Source organism: Parus major, chromosome Z (genome assembly GCF_001522545.3).
Source record: "Parus major isolate Abel chromosome Z, Parus_major1.1, whole genome shotgun sequence".
Classification (NCBI taxonomy): Eukaryota; Metazoa; Chordata; class Aves; order Passeriformes; family Paridae; genus Parus; species Parus major.
Window position 1 is genome coordinate 51,328,241 of NC_031799.1, and position 17,278 is coordinate 51,345,518.

A 17,278-nucleotide genomic window follows, 5' to 3' on the forward strand; every position below is an offset into this window, starting at 1 on the left:
GCCGCCGCGGCCGCTCGGGGCGGAGACGGGGCCGGGGCCGGGGCCGGGGCCGGGGCTCGCCGCTCTGCCCGGGAGCTGTGGGCTCAGTGGGGGTGGTGAGCCCAGGGGTGCGAGTTAACCTGAGACTGGAAAAAGGCATACGCGGGATGAAGGGTGGAACTGGAAGGCTTTCGGTATGCTTTCGTTCTCCGCCGTGTGTGTGAAATCTTGCTTTGGTTTCCTGCCAATTGCTCTCAAATCACTGAAGCTTTGCCTCTCCCTCATCTTCTGGAGCGTTGTGTCCAGTTCAGGGCTCCTCAGGAGAAGAGAGACAAGGAGCTACTGGAGTCAGTCAAGTGGAGGAGCACAAAGATGATTTGGGGCCTGGAGCATTTCTCTTCTGAGGGCAGACTGCAGGAGCTGGGCCTGAGATGACTGGGAGAGGATCTCCGTAATGTGTATAAACAAAGTGGCTCTGTAATGTGTATAAATAAAGTGGATGCCAAGACGGTGGTGCCAGACTCTTTTCAGTGATGCCAGGAGACAAACTAAGGAGCAGTGGCCATAAGTTAAGCCACAATTACACTGAAACATGACAAAGAACCTCTTTATGTTGAGGCTGGCAGAGCACTAGTCTACCCAGGGAGGCTTGTGTCATCTGTTCCAGGTCACCTTGACCTTTCCAGGTCACCCCCAACAGGGTGGTTGGAGTAGATAACCTCTAAAGGTCCCTTTCAACTCTAATGAGTCTGTGATTTCCTGTTTATTAGAAAGCCTGCAGTAGGATCCTCTGTCTTTGCTCACCCAGGCACACCTATTCGCTCCTTCATCCTCTCCCCTAGTATATCTCTTATTTCACAATAACTGTGAGGTCAGCCCTCACCTCCATGCCCTGCACGTGTAACTTTTTCTCATCCTCCCTCTGCTGCCCTGTGAAGACCCTGACCTCCTCCCATCATTGCCATGCTGACCAGCTGTTAACTGTGGTTACCAAATCTTCCACCAGGTTTCACCTTTGACTTGCCTTTCCCCCTTCAGCTCTCACAGAGATTCTGTGCAGCACCCTGACAGGGCTTCAAGTTTCACTGGGAGCTGATGGCAGACAGGGAAATCATCTGGTAGGTCTGAACCTGCTGGGGGAATTGAGACAGATGGTTTTACTGACATCAACAAAAAGCAAAGTGAGCCCTGAGTGGATGCATTAGTCTGTGTATTATTATAATGGTGGTTGTTGGTTCACTGCAGTTCACAGTGTCACAGGGGTGCAGACTCCTGTGTGACTGAGGCATGAGCAGGCTAAAGGGGCCAAGGGCTGTCTGAACACTTTGCAGCTGTAAGGTCTTCCATACCACCTGCTTTCCCAGGGTTGACATCCTCCACCGATGGAAGTGACAGTGCTTAGCTAAGATCTTCAGGCATGCTTTTCTGTCATTGTCCCGGCAGCCACTCGGCCCAGATGACCAAGGCACAGCTTGACTGCCACAGCTGCATGCCCAGACCATAAGCCTCATGCCTGCAGTATCCCCCATGGAAGTAAGCCATCGTGTTTGTGTGTAGAGAGCTGCCGCTGTCAGCTCTGTTCACAAGTACGTGCAGGAAAAGCCCCTGGGCATCATGGTTCAGCCAGCGAGTGCTTGTTTTGGGCTTTTTCTCTCTCCAGTATGTAATAGGGGAACTGGTGTGATGGGCTTTTTTCCTGTATCAGGAGGGTCAATTTATCTCCTGGAAGTTTTTTTTAGCCTGAGGGGCAGAAAGCGTTTGAACAGGCGCTACAGAAGGTGGAAGTTTCGAGCTCTGGGTTTCAGCGGTGTTGCCGGTGCCTGGGCGGCAGCCACGCAGCTCTCCCCCCCACACCACTCCGAGTGCTGAGCAGGAGAGCACGGATTTACCGTGGGCTGAGCACCCTTGCATCTGTGCTTGCAGTCCTGTGCTCTGCTCTCTGCACTGCAGAAACCCCCACGATCCTGGGGCGCAGCGGGGAAGGACACCCCTCTGCTCTCCCAAATGCATTCCCCTCCGATGGAGCAGCATCCACCTGGAGCTAGCTCCTGACCCCGCAGCTACTCGCAGGGGAACGTGGAGCGCCCTTCTCTTTCAGGAACTACTCCTTTAATTTAGTGTTTACCCCATCAGCCTTTTGCGCCGCTCCGCCGTGCCGCGTTGCAGCGACGCCTGCCCGGCTGTCCCCGCTGTCCCTGGCTCAGGCGCTCCGCCAGTGCCTCCCTCTGCCTGCTGCACCTCACTGCCAGCCCGCAGCCGGGGCTGACACGCTTGCTGCCCCTCTTCAAGCCCCCCGTGTTTTTGAGTGACAATTCACATTTCAGCACCAGTCGTCTTAGAGCACTTCTTTTAATGAATATGTCTCCATATCGATATAGAAATAGGTAAGAAAAGGAAAATATTGAGGGAGTTAAACGGAGGAAAACCACTTGTGCGAGCGGCACGCATGGGGCATAGTTCATTGGTATTCCCTTCCTATGGTCTGCAAGATCGTTTCCCCCATTCATTTACAAATGTGCACCCTAGTGAATATTGCTGTTATTTTAACATATTACTTTTTAGCAGAAGAAATACTCACTTTAAACTCACTACTATTTGATTGGAATATTAAATAACACTTGGATATCTAATGACAAATGTTAAGGACACTCATGGGTATACTATTAGTAAGAGCAATTCCCAGATTTGGCAAAAAATGTTACAATTTATTTGAAATAAACAAGGTGTGTGCAGAAGAGTTGAGGTTAATTTTTCTAAGTGTTTGTTTTAATTTCTTAGTAACAAAATAATTTTGTAGTTATATTAAATGATAATAATTAAATTGGTTGGAATTCCTCAACTCATAACTATTTCTTTTTTTACTACATACCAGCAAAAGACATTGTCTCTCAACTTCAAACTTTTTTTCTTTGCAACTTTGAAAGGATTCCAGTTTTGATGGTATCAGTGAAGATAGAAAGATCTAATAGGAAAGCCACTGTATATACAAGTTGATCAGTTCTGGTGGTAGTGAATGCCCTCTGGATTTCAAACGGATTGGCTTGTTTTTTCTCTCAAGAATTTGGACTCAATTCAAGCTATTTGCCAAAACCCTTTTTCTCATTTGGAGGGTGAGATTTATGGAAGTGGCTGCAGGGCCTCTGTACTTAAAACTAGTGAAAGAATGTTACCTACCACAGGACTTTGAAAAATTCTTGGTTTATAATCAGTATCTTATTTTGAAGAATCCTTTTTTATAGTGAAGGTCACAGGTGAATATTGCTGGAAAAAGAAATCAAATGGAAAATAGCACATTTTTCAGGTAAGTCATATGACCAGTCTTGCTAAATTATATCATAACCAGTTTGTCTTGCATCCTAGATGAAATTTGCGTAATTTACAGTCTCTCAGATGAAATGCAGAAATGTTTGGGGATTTTTTTAGAAAAGAGTTGCTTTTGCTTTTTCAAAAGTGTTGCATGTCAAAGTGAAGGGCAACTAAGAATGCTGAGCTGGCTTTATATGAGTGTCAAAGTAGAGATAAGGCCAGAGTAGAGGAGGCAAAATTGAAAGTGTTCCTTTCTGTTGGAAATACTCCTTGGTCAGTCACACTTGGACCATTCTGCCAGGGGCAAATGGTGTTAGTTCCTTGGGCTCCCAGTGCTGGTTATTTTGTAGGGACTCACGCAATAGACCTAAGTATTTTTTGATACTGAAAACACCTAAGAGACTTTAAACAGGATTTTAAGGCGCTGTTCAACTTGATTGGCTTTGTAAATTGCAAAAGATTTCCTTTATTGTTAAATGTGCATATTCACTGTGGTAAAGAAAAATGCTGATCAAATTGATGTGTTTAAACAGAATTCTCTGTAATTTTAATTAATTGTATTTTAAGTAGAATTCTCTGCATCTTTAAGCTCTGAGTCTTGAAGCAGAATCTGCTGTCCCTGTCCATTCCTTTGATCTCTGATCCAGATGGAAGCTGATGGTATCATACTCCCCTTTAACCCCGCTTTTAAATGTAAAAAGATGCTATCAGGTGGGTTAAGCAGATGTTTCTCAATGTTTATGGAAAACTTTTGTATTTTATGACTTCTCTGGCAATTGTCTGAGAAAATGACATCTTCTTTGATGCTATATCTGAATCTCTGCATGTCCTAAACTGAACTTAGCTTGAAACTGAGTAGGGGCCACCTCCCCAAACGACCACCAGGGACCACTAGAGTCCCCTGAAGAGGCCTACACAGGTGCAGTGACACGTACTGCATAAGGTTGCACAAGTTATGCAATTAGCAGTAGGCAGAGGGCAACTATTGGCAGGTTTATGTAGATTTCAAATTTACATAACATGTGAATTCTCTCACGTTTTAATCCTTGGTCAGCTTGATTTGTGGAATATCTCCGCCTTGCATCTTGGGTAGAATAAACAATCTCTCTTTTCTAAACCATTTGCCCATGTTTAGAGATTTCTGAAAGTTGGCAACAAAAGGAGTAAATCAATTTACTGATTTACGATTTAGAAGCCTTTGCACAAGAATTAATTTATGGGAGGTGTTACCCAAGCATTCAAAGAGAAGAAATTAAGTGGAACCCAGCAGGAAGGAGCAGATGGAGCAAAGGTTAAGACAGAATCTGCTGCAGGCAAGCCATCAGGTCCCGTTGCAGAGACATTCCGAGTTATTCAAGGGGCAGTGACTGAAGAGCATGTGAAAAGTACTCAGGGTGTCTTTCAGTTTGAGCTGTCGGGTAAGACCATTGCTTGTGCAACCTTGCTTAGCAAAAGGCACTGGGCATTTTCAAACAGAATCACTTTGGAAGCTGTCCCAAAGCAGACTGACTCCTCTTCTCTTCTGTGTGATGCTCCAGGCCCACCCGAGCGGGTGTCGGGAGCCGCTGCCCTTGTGCCGCACGCGGAGCCTCTGTCCCGGCTGGCACAGGGTGGTGTGGGAACAGACAGGGCGCTCTCGGGGCCACGGGAGAAGTGCCACCAGCTCTGTGAGCAAAGTGCAGCCTCTGGGCTGTTCTGCCCATGGCCCTGGCTCGTGGGGCTTGGGGCGTCACGGGGGACAAGCGGTGGCTCCTTGCTGAGCATCCACCACAGAACCGCTGCAAACGCGCTCGGCTGCGGCCGTCTGGCAGGGGCAACAGAGAGGGAGGGCACAGTGCTCTCACCTGGGCGCTGCCTTCTCACCTCTTTTCACTCCCTGTCCAGGTGATGGTGGAGGAACTTGGTATATTGACCTGAAGACCAAGGGTGGGAGCGCTGGCTTCGGGAAGCCTCCGGTGACAGCTGATGTGGTTATGAGCATGTCGAGCGTCGACTTTGTGAAAATGTTCACAGGTGAGGGACAAAGGCCTTTGTCAAGGGACACAGCTCCCAGGGCCCAGAAAAGCTTCTGCTGATGGGGGAGTAGAGCAGCTTCTTGCTTTGTGATCTGGGATTGGAGGAACTTGCAGCTTTTTGTGGCTCAAGGGAAAGTGCAGGTGGGAGCTGCTTGGATTTTTCTGCACTCCTGTGTCCTGTGAAGAGGAAGAGTGCAAAAGGTTACACTGCTTTTATTAACCAGGTGCTGACATTTCAGCAGCCAGTGCATCTTCAAGAAGAATCCAGTCAATGTGTTGGACTTGTGTTCTGCACATGTCTGAACAGTGTTTCCTAAACGTGCACTGCTTTTACCAGGAGGACTTAGTAGGAAAGCAAGTTACTTGGTAGGATCTCTGATTTGTTTCATCTCCCCTGAGAGATCAGAAGCATATGGTTTTTCTTTTAGTTAAATCAGTCATAATCTAATAATTTCATTAAGTAACAGGATAGAACACCTGAAGTAATTTGCTCATCTTACAGATTGTTTTCTCATTCTAGAAAATGTATTTACTGATTAAGTACTGTTGGACAGGAGGCAATGTCAGAACATTCATAATGTTAAATTGCTACACTTCTCTGTAAGTGTGATTTCCACAAGTATCACTATTCAAAACATTTCCAAACCTTCTTTAACACACTTCAAAATGGAATCAGAAGAGAACAGATTAATCATGTAAAAAAGAAGTTATCCATTAAGTTAATAATTGTAATCAAGTCCTCAGAAATGTTTTTATAGATGGACTGCAAAAGTAAATTCTACTTAAATTAAACAGCCTCTTACTTTACAGAAAAGTGCTTCAATATTGTGAAATATAGACAGATATAGATATACAGAAATATTTGGTTATATTCAGATATTGGAAGTGTATGAGATTTAATCACAGATTGTAATTTAGTGTTTTCACCACATGGATAAAACTATGAAGTATGTTTTAAAACAGGATTTCTAAACAGTCAAAAGTCTTACTCTAGGGATATTGCTGTTTCCTGTGCACAGCCTATATCCAGATCCTTTTAATTTTCTGATGACTCTGTTCCTTTGTTTTAGATAAGCTAAAGCCATTCATGGCTTTCATGCTAGGAAATTCTAGTATTAGAGGTGATACAATGCTAACATTGGGTCTGAAAAAGATGCTACTATAGTTAAATTTCAAACACTAGTAGAATATTGGTCTTTTTTACATAACTACAATGCTGTTTTAAAGCACCAGTCCTCATTTTTTGCTGATGCAATCTAGATCAATAGATTTTGTTACTCATAGAGAAGTCACAATTCACGTTAATTATTATAGCCAACAGCAGACATGGCTTTTTAAAATAACTTACTGTAAGGCTTAAAAGAATAATTATGTCCCAAAATTCTGGTGTTTCAAGGACAGCTTTTTAATTTTCACTTTCTTTTTTTTTTTTTTTTTTTCTGACTGCAAACTGTCCCGTGTCACTGTGAGATCTAGACCTAATATAACTTTATTTCTTATAATGTGTTCTTATCTTTAAATTACCTTATGTCTAAGGAGATATGAGTTCTTATCCCATGATTGGGGGATGCACAGCATGTTTCCAGTGTACTTTAAGAGCTGAAGTCAGCACTAACTTTTCCTCTGACTGGGAGACAATATTTTTCTGTCCTGTACTGGTTTCACAAAGCTTGTATGAATTGACCACCCCTATCAGATGTTATCTTAAAAGGCTGGAAAAGTCCACTGTGCACTGTTAGGAGAAAACCTAGAATGGATGCTGTAGTAGAGGAATTATTGCAGATATTTACCTTCTTCAGAGGATTTTTACATGAGGTCAAAAGTACTTCTTTTTACTCTATTGCTCACTTACCAGATTTTGAGGCCCATAAAAATGAAGTGACTAAAAAAAACTGTGACTGTTTTGCTACTGTGAGTAACTGGAGAGAAAGGTACGGGTTTTTTGGGGATGATAAATGAAGAGAACAGCTCCAAGACGTGCATAAGAGAAGCACAATCCGCAGGCTGCTGACACTAGTGAGCAGGACCGATGGCTCATCGTGCTGCGAAGGAAATACAACCCTCGTGTGCTCAAGGCTGTTCTGGCGTCTTGCACTTGCTCCGCAGTTGCTCCGGCGGCGTTTGGAGCCGGCGGTGCCAGCAGAGGGAGCAGGCAGCACACCGGAGCGGGGCTGCTTGTGCACCCCGACAGGCCGGCTCTGCTGCCCGGCCTGCGGCCGACTCCCTGTGGGGATGGACTCGCCAAAGCGCACCAGCATCTTTTTCTGCTTAAAGCACGGGCCAAATGTGGGATAGGGTGAGATAACTTAAAGATCTGTGTCTGCGCCTTGCAGTCTCCTACCTCCCCTCATTCTTGATATAAAATCCCTGCTCCAGAGCAAGCCTGAGGGAGTGTGTGTACTTCTAGATGACAGAGCACCAGGACTTGTCATATTTATTTGAACCACTGAAATAGTGGGAGAGTAATGTTTTAGTGAGAGACTTGGTTTGGAAGAGCGTTAGCCTGAATGCTTAAAATTTGACAAAAATCAAACCCAGCAGATCTTCATATAATGTCTGTAATAATGTCCATGTAACCCATAGAGTCTATATAAAGGAGTCTTGCTTAATCTTTGCTCTATGCAGCATTCTGTTCTAGAATAAGATGGTGTCTTGTATAACAAAGTTAAGCTCTTATTAACCAAATATAACTAGCTCAAGCAATAATACGTAGAGTCAGTACCTTTTATGGGGCGGGCTCTACCTCTGTTTCCCACATTTCTAGCAGGGTCTGAGAATAAGACTGCCAGCTGTCTGGGCATAGTATCATCACACCTCTTGAGATAGGTTTGCCTGCACAAAATTTTATCAGTGGGGTCCACACATCAACTTGAAGTTACTGTAGGTGAAAAAGAGTAGAAAGAGAAGGAAGTGCCTGTCAAGAAATGAAACAATGTGGCCCCAGGAAGAGTGTCCTTTCAAGAGTCAGCAAGCAGTGAAGATGGGGAAAGTGACTATAATTACTGTTGTCACTCTGCCCTTGGCATTAGGACCCAGCCAAGCTAGTATTTGGTTGTTCCTGTATATGGTGCTCTCAGTGCTGACAGGATCACATTTAAGCAGTCACAGGTGGTGTGTGTCAGTCACTCCACTTGGTGCATATTTATGGCTGGTAATGCTTACGGATTATTTAAATGATTGTTATCTACTTTTCTATTTGCTAACTCTTGCTTTTCCCCTTAATACAAACTAAAGTTATGAAACAGATAGAAAACACAAGGAGAAGAAAGATGAGATTCTTGGACTATGAGGAATCAATTTCTATGCAAATTGCAAGTGGAAGGCCAAGGCAACAGCATAGGAAAGAAAAGGGAGAAAGACTGGCATAGCAGCTCGGGTGGAAGGCTGCAGGACTGCAAGTGATGGCTGAGCCCCAAAGTGTGCACAGAAGGCACTTGGCATTGCAAAGGTGAAGTCATGTGTGCCTGTCTGTGTGCAGCTGTTGATATGTCTGCCATTTTCTACTCAGTGCTAAAATAGGGTTTATGCAATGAAATTGTGATCACAAGGTTGGACTGGGAAGCCTACACATAAGAACCTAACAACCAAGGAGGCAGAAAAGTGTGCACATTCTTTTGGCATTGCATGGTTGAGCTCAAGCTTTATGGTTACCTCACTAGAAAGGGAAGCAAGGGAGGAAAAGTGGATTCCATCAAACTTCTTAACTGTGAGCAGTAATTTTGAGCTTGTTTCCCTGTTGTCACTTTCTCCCACTGATGGAAGTCACATGGTATAAGCAACAGCTCTGAAAGCAGACATTTTCATCAATGGTTAAAGCTTTAGCAGGCTAGGGGATAAGTACAATACCATTCTCTTCAATTATGATCTTTGTCACAGCTTTGATTGTGTAAGATGTAGTGAGATGGGTGAACAAATAACACAAAATAAGTATGATGGAATTTTTTTTTCACCAAGAAGCATATTTCATACTATTCATAATATTTTCTCCAGAAGGATGTTGTCAGCTACTTATTTATATATAGCTTACTATTTCTATTAAACAACTTAAGACAGAGGGGAATTTTGAGATCCAGACCTACTGTAAAAGCAGTGTCTAGGTCACATCTATTCACTGAAACAGGTCTCTCAGACTTTGAAATTTACCAGGCAAAACAGGGAGGGAAGAAAATAATACTATGGTTGCCTTAACCCAAGTTGGGAGGAAACACTGTTTCTGCTGCTCAGTTGGCTGTTTTCTTTTCCAGGGGAATAAATGCTACTGTGACAATGACAGTCAGATATCTTCAGTAAATAATGTCCCATCTTCATATTTACAACCTTCTCTGTTGTTATTTTCTTCTCTTTGAAGAAAGGAAGATCGCCCCCAAAGGACACAATGAGACTCTGTTGTCTGCCTGTTACAGATGAGCAACTGCATGAAAGGCTGGAAATAACCCCAGGATTTCTTTGGCAGAACCACGACTCAATTCCCTCATGATTCCAGTCCTGTCATTGCAAAGATCTTCCCCACCCTCCATCTTTTTGTCTTTGCACTGTGAGCACTTTAAGGCACCCTGTAAAGTAGGCATTCTGCCCTCACAGGCCAGCACTGAAGGGAGCAGAAAAGGATGCACTGCGGGTCTGCTACAGCCTTAAATGCCATTTGCAAGGGCCACCCCCTTTTGTGAGCCCAGGAATTGTGAGCTGGCAGTGTGAGTGGGTGAAGAGCATGATCCAGTTGTTTCAAAGCCACTCTCTGTGTTTTAAAGGACATAAGGGAATAACTTAAGGCTACAGGCAGGAGACCAAAGCATCATGATTTCTTAGACAGAAACAGCCCAGTGTCCTTTACCTATATAGAGACATTACACACTCTTTGTTCAGGCAAATCTCCCTCATATAATTAGCACATACTTGTAGCGCCAAGTCTCCTGCTTGCATTCAAGTAGGTTTCTAGTTGAGCTGTTATTGCACACTTTTTCCATACTCATTATTTGGGCTTTTGTTTAAATTGCACTTCTTTACCTGTATATTTCATGCAAGAGCTGACACTCACCTGCTCCTGCTGTTGCCACAGATACATCCTGTTCTACCAAAACACACAGAAATTTAATACAAAACAGAGTTGTGTGGTCACAACTCTGAAAACACACAGACTGGATTATTAAGGGTTTTTCAAGCCTCTTGTGAAGCAGTATAGAATTACCAAAGGCACCTTGTGGACTGATCTTCATATACTTTTTCAGTGTTAACACTAATTGTTAGTTGCAGCCTAGTACCAAAACTAACGAAGGACCAGCAGAAAGTTAGTTCTGCTCTGATATGCTTGGGTGTAAATATGAAGTATCCTTGTGATGTCTGCACTGCTTTCTTCAGCATCATGCACAAATGAAGGAAAGGTGGATGCCTAACATGATCATCTACAGTTCTCAGTGGAGAAAATGAACAGGTTTCCTTCTCTCAGGCTGTAAGCTGCCCCAGACAGGGTATGAAAAATTTAGGAGTGACCTAAAAGCTGGACGTTTTTCCTTGGCATTGCCATGTCTCTAAGCTTTCATAAGCTGTTATCTGCTTTGCATTTCATCAATCACACTCTAACACACTTTGATCCTAGCTCTGACATGAAGTTACGTATTTTGTTGTGCTGGTTTTCTTTTTTTTTTTTTAGTTGATGAATAACTGCAGTCATAACAGTGACTGTGAGTTGGGTGGTCTTTAGTACTGGTACTTACTCCCCCACGTTCCTTCAGGATGTCCAAAGGAAAATAAGCTTGCCCTCATATTTGCTATAGGCTGGGTGTTGTACCTCCAAAGGGAGTTTGAGAAGGGTAGGAGTTTTCTGGTAATCAGTGATTACCGGAAATAGACAAAACCTTTACAGTGCACTCTGATGGCTGAGTTCCTACTCCTCATGTTGTTCCACACAATCTTCTGCTTCAGATACAAGATCTTGCCTAGTCACCCCTTTTAACTCAGCCTGGTGTTACCTACTTGACCAGAAAAATGCTTGCTCATGCACTTGTGTAAGTCTGCCCTGGCCTGGTCAAGCAGAGCAGTATTTGCAGCACCTATCCTAGCAATCCAGTAGAGGGATTGCCAGCAGTGCAGGTGGATGGAGCAGAAGACCACTCTCCTCAAGCTTTCCTGTTTGAATCAGGCTCCTTGTGGGCTTGTGTCCTGTTTCTGTCCCAGAATGAAGAATGCCTTCCTCTCTTGTGGATCCTTGTAGAGCCCTTGCTTCTGACCTATGGAGCAGGGATGTCGGGTCAGTATTAAAAGCAGGATTACAAGTGTTGAAATACTACTGAGCAGGGTGCAACTAGATGCTGTGGTGAATGACCAACAGAGCTGAAGGACCATGGTCTACTAAAAAGTGTGTTTGTTCTGAAATCTTCTCCAAGAGTGATTAAATCTTATGGCATCATAGAGTGCCCCCCACAAGTTATTTTTGGGCTTGCAGGTAAGTAAAGGGCAAATTAACCAGCAGTGCTTTGCTTTGAAATAATGGGTGGATTTAATTACAGGTGTTCCAGGAATGCAGATATGATGCTTCACAGATTCTGCTTTAAAAACTTTTCCTTACATAATGAGAAGCTGTGGGGTGTGAGGGAGAAGTTGCCTACTTGATCTTCCTCTTTAAGGACCACTCTTAAACAAATGGATCATGATCTGATACTGCTTTGCCTTGCCTTAGTAAATTAATTTCCTTTCAAGCATTACAGTTTCAGTGTTTTGTACAGAAAACCTAAAAAAAAAACCAAACCACAAACCAAAAGACAATCCAACAGACAAACAAATTATTCACTTCCATATTTATTTACAATTTTCCAAGGAACTTTCCAATAGCAGCATACCAGCTTAGTGCTGGAAAGCTGGTGTCCAAAGAGGTGCTTAATGGCTTTCATTCTGACCCTACCTACACCAGTGCAGCTCTGCTACATTGCTACTGAAAACACAGGGTTACAAAACCCTCTGCATGGTCATGAGAGGACTCCTTATTTACTAGCCACAGTATACCAGGTGTGTGTTGTTGTATACCCAGCTACACTCGTCACACCAGCTCTCTGCGAGTCAGACCACTTGTCTTCCTGCAGTCATGGATGAAACTGCCACCCACCTTCTTTTATTGACTTTGAGGCCCCATAGCTGGGTCTCTGTAAGCTGTGCTGCCCCACAGACCCACCTGTTGCTCTGCCCTTCCAGAGTATTGATGTCCCATGAGGGAACCAGCCCATTAGTAGTGGGTTGCAGGCACCTGTTTCTCACCAAGCCCTTTCACCCAGAGAAGTGTGTCAGTCAGGTGGGTCCAGCTCATGCTTAATTCTCTGAGAGGAGACTGCAGTATTTCAGACTGACACACAGGTTTTTGGGTTGGGAAGCTGTCTCCTTAGATTTTTGGTGCTCATTCCTTTGCAACAGTTGTTGAGGTGGAGAACACCTCAGTGAAGAACCAGCTGTCTGTATGCTGGAAGGCTGCCCGAAACAGGCTTCCCTCACAGTGTTACAGAGGAGGAAGAGGCAGTGTGGGACACCATAAGGTTCAGCCAGGCACTGAGCTCTTCTAGGACTTTCTGGGACCTTCCAGATACTAATCTCTCCACGTTCCAGCTAACTGATGGGTGAAATCTTGCTTGGGTCACGACAAATGAAGTCTAAAAAGGAAGATGAATCTTTTAACTCATGCTGTTTTTTCAAGGGCCTGCCTTTTTCAAGAAGATATTGGTTATGCCAGGAATTTTTCCTGACTCAAAAGTTGCGCCAGCTTAACTTTTTGCACAGCAGGAGCTAGTTTGGTTGGGCACATGTTCCTCTGAGAAACATACCCTTAAAAACTAGTTCATGATCTGCTGGTTCCAGCCATGATGAGCAGCCCTTGGAGCAGACATGCTAATGACAGTCTGTGGGGAACTGCTGTGAAAAAAAAAAATCTGTTGTGGCACTCGCCTGATCTTACCCTTCTTCCTGTGACACAATCAGTTCTGATTTCAAACCTACACTGGGTCAAACCAACCATTATTGGCCTTTCTCATTTTTCATTCTCATCCCAGCTACTCTAGTGGTAGGTACTAAGTTCATGGTCAGCTTTCTGCTAAATACTGAAGTATTTTCTGATTGCATCTGTCTTCCTCCCAGCCTGTTCATCACCTCCCAGGCCAGTTTCCTCCTGCTGTGAGAGCTGAGGATCTCACATGGGGTGGTGTGCTTTCAGCTGCCAAAGCTTCTGGCACCAGGTCAGGCTGATGACTGGTGGTGGGGGCTGAGAGAGAGTCTGTCTGGGTGCTGGCACACCCTGCTCATCTGGGCAGGAGAGAGCAAGCATGGCTAGGGCACAGACTGTAGGGGTGTGACTCAGCTTCCTTGCTGCCTGGGTCAAACCAAGGGCAGAGCTGGCAGCAGAAACAAGCCACTCAGCAGAATCCAGTTCACCTCCCAGTCTGGAACAAAAGGGGATCCAGCTCAGACTGAGTTGGTGCACATCTTATCTCATGGAGGACACCCCTGGGAAAACCCAAGCTTTGCTTTGTTCCTGCTTGACTGATGCAGTGCTAGAGGGATGCTGGGGAAGCTGAGCAGTTCACAACAAATCCATGGGGTCATTGGTGTGTACATATTTTCTGTGAAGTGGTATCATCTCTAGTCTGATGTTGCTGTCACTTGCCAGGACCTCTGGGCCTCTCTTCAAGCAGAAGTCAAGTGTTCCCTAACAAGAGGATGGTGATTCCTTTCACTCCTGTTTGGCAGCTTGTACACCTTATTTCACAGCCGATGTTTCTCTGCAGAAGTCTCGGTTCTTGTGGGATCTGGGATACTTTTGCTTTGGCCCATCATTTTTGTTCTGCTGTTGGCATGGGTGTTAATGGGATGGCAGGCTGTCCAGGAGTAGTGGAGGGGAGAGCATGAGCTTCCACTGAGCACCATGAGCCCTAGCTTTCCTGGCACTGGCATCTGGAGTGAGACAATTCACCCTTGCCACACAGCCTGGTATGGCTGATGAAGAGTCATAGCACACAGGTTAGTGAGTTGCCAGAGGTCACGGAATAAAATCTGTGCTAGTTCTGGGATGCAGATGTGATACACCTTGTTTCTCGGCCCACTGCATTAATTACAGGACCCTGCTGCCTTATCTGGGCATGTGGACCATCTATGGAGAGATGCTCAGCACCTCCAGCAGGTGTCCATACCAACCAAGTCACGTCTGCCTGGATGTGTTTTATTCCAACTGAGGAACAGGAGGAGAAATGGCTAGCAGTAACTCCTCACCACAGCAGTCTCTTGGCTTTGCAGAGGCAGGACAGTCCCTCTGTCTGTCCACCCTGCAGCAGCCAGCACAGTCCTGTCAGATCAATACCAGCAGCTTTCCTTCCAGGAGGAAACCTTGCTTTCTCACTTGGGAACATCAGTACACACAATTGCTGCCCTCCCAGTGCACCTACTAACACAGGCAGTGAGCTAAAACAAGCCCATCCAGAAATGCAATTTTGTGCTGAAGTGCTGGTGACTCTGTACTAGGCTTAGCTGAGCTCTTTGATAGAGCATATGATGTGAAACAGAGACTTCTGTGATGCAATTACAGCCCTGTGTAGCACCATTTGATGAAAATAGGGCACAATAACCAAGCAACCATGTCAGAGGTTTGTGAAGTATTTTCAAACCCTCTTTTTAATTAATGAGTGCAGATACTGCATTGACCTGCATTGCGGCTGCTCCTAACAATGAAGAAGTGAAGAAGCAGAAGAAAGAGGTGGGGGGGAAGTGGGGAGGAGGGAGGCTTGGAGGCTGCTTTGTCCTGTGGACACAGAAGAGCATGAGAGAAGTAGAGAAGAACAAAGAAAAAGAATGCAAAGGAGTGATCAAGACTGAAGACCAATAGTGAAGAGCAAGCCCCTTGTGTTTCCTCACTGCAGATGTTCTTGATTATAGGGTTCCCAGGGATGACGAGTGTTTGTTTGGGAGGCAGTCCTCCTCTTCAGCAATTCCTTGCTGCCATTTTTGAAAGTGTAACTATTTGGTCTTGAAAAGACAGGTCAGCAGCCCCATCTCAGAGGCAAACAGGGCACCAGTTTCAACCAATCCAACCCATGCATCCTCTGACCCAGAAGATGTGTTTGATGGCCTGTGTGATACTGTGGGGGCATATTCCTGAAGAACAGACCATTTCTCTCCCTGGAAGGATTTTGTGGGCACAGCGGAGTCCAGGAAAGTTGTGGTCTTTTTCTTAGTGTTGCCAGTGCTTTGACTACACGTCCCTGCCTTAAAAGCAAGATGTAAAAGCAGGGTGTCATGGGTTTGATCTTGATGGATGGAAGCAGACTCTCCCTTCTGGAGACTCTCTCAGGATTTACTCCCTAGAATAATTACTCCTTCCGTTAGGGTTCTTCATCTTTAGGAGTCTGCTACTGAAACCTTGATTATTTAAGTATTATAGACCTCTGCTGGTTGTAGCACTATGACCATGACCCCTTACAGAAAATAACAATAGCAGAAGGGAAGGCAATCTTCCCTAGGCAAGGCTAATGCTGCTACCAAATTCCCCTGCTGTCTCACAGGCAAATCCAGAAACAGTATTACTTTTGGCATGAATACACTTCCAGATTGCCTCCATTACACTCTAGTGTAAGCATTGTTGCCATCGTAGCTAGTAGCATGTGCTAGCTCCTTCAAGTTTTGCAAATGTTGGCATAAGGAACTTGAGGAAAGGAAACCTCTGGGCCATGAAGCAGCCAGCTTAGAAGGCTGATAGCCAGGCCTGTCTCCTGGAATGATGCAGGATAAAAAAAGCCCAACTGAGGAGACGAGCGGAGTTTGCTTTGGCCTGTGCCTTGCTTTCTGTGGGAGAACCAACACCCAGAGAAAATGCTGCAAGCACACAATGAGGCCTCCTGTGATTAATTGCAAAAAAATCCCAATATGAGTAATGTTGCTGATAGGATCTCTAGTTGCAAGTAGATTAAGAAGGTTTTCACAACACACATATTGCAGTTTTTATTGTCGTATATACAGGCACAGTGTGTGTGCAGATATGTCCATGTGTATGAATGCAGTCCACATAAAATTAACGCCTGGTGCCAGATACCTATTAAAAAACAACAACAACAGCAACAAAAGTATCAGTAAATCTGTATCGTGTTTCTGTATCTGCACAAACAACGGAGTAGCAGATATTTGGGTGTTTCAACACACCCACTTTGAGTAGCTGAGGTGCTGCAAGTCAACGGACCTCCACCAGAATAATGAGAATGACATTATTTTAGGGCAGCTGAGAACGTGTTCCTTAGCACGCCATCCCCGTTTCACACGCATGCATGTCTCCTTGTTTTCACTCTTGCCCACGGCAACGCGGGGAACGCAACTCCCGTTGCCTGTTTCCCCGCAGAGGGGCACGGCGACCCTTCTCTGCTTCCCGGGAGTCTCTACCGCCCTGTGCGCTGGGTGTCCCTTGGGTGTCCCTTGGGTGTCCCTCAGTGTCCCGTGCTGTGCCCAGCCTCGGGTTGTGCTGCCCGACGCGGTGCTGTGTGTGTGTGCGGGGTGCCAGGGCACAGAGCCTGCGGTGCTGTGCGGGATGCGGGGTGCCGGGGCACACAGCCTGCGGTGCTGTGCGGGATGCGGGGTGCCGGGGCACACAGCCTGCGGAGCTGTGTGTGTGTGCGGGGTGCCGGGGCACACAGCCCGCGGAGCGCTGCCAGTCCGGACCGGTGTGCGGGTGTGCCATTGCACACTTCCTGCGGTGCGGGGGACCGGGCGCCGGTTTCCGGTGGCTGACAGGAGCCGGAGCCCGCCGCTGCCTCCTCCGGCGCGGAGTACCACACACCCCCGCACACTCCGCGGGGAGGAGGAGTAGGAAGAGGGCGGAGGGAGCAGAGCAGCCCCCCCCGCCCCAGCCCCCGAGCGATATCGCCCTCATCCCCCCATGCAATACGGGCGATATAGCACAGCTCCCCGCCCCGCGCTCCCACGGACAGGCACCTGCAGGTACGTGACCCGCCCGGCCGCACCGTGTG

General features: G+C 45.8%; 2 protein-coding genes and 1 long non-coding RNA gene across 3 annotated transcripts in view; all 3 read left to right on the forward strand.

Moving 5' to 3' along the window:
• Nucleotides 1–34: 34 nt before the first annotated feature.
• Nucleotides 35–493, forward strand: LOC107215983. Its single transcript, XR_001525332.2, has 2 exons — nucleotides 35–173; nucleotides 274–493. It is a non-coding gene; the product is annotated as an uncharacterized LOC107215983 (long non-coding RNA).
• A 4,008-nt stretch (nucleotides 494–4,501) lies between these two features.
• LOC107215860 (hydroxysteroid dehydrogenase-like protein 2) lies at nucleotides 4,502–5,527 on the forward strand. The gene is made up of 2 exons (XM_015652215.3): nucleotides 4,502–4,703; nucleotides 5,170–5,527. The coding sequence occupies exons 1-2, from the start codon at nucleotides 4,502–4,504 to the stop codon at nucleotides 5,358–5,360; spliced, it is 393 nt and encodes a 130-aa protein (XP_015507701.1). The 3' UTR covers nucleotides 5,361–5,527.
• An 11,504-nt stretch (nucleotides 5,528–17,031) lies between these two features.
• Nucleotides 17,032–17,278, forward strand: part of KIAA1958 (KIAA1958 ortholog) — a 53,332-nt gene continuing 53,085 nt past the window's right edge. Inside the window, exon 1 of the mRNA XM_015653017.3 lies at nucleotides 17,032–17,249. The gene's annotated coding sequence lies outside the window, so the exon portion shown is untranslated. The remainder of the gene's footprint in view (nucleotides 17,250–17,278) is intronic.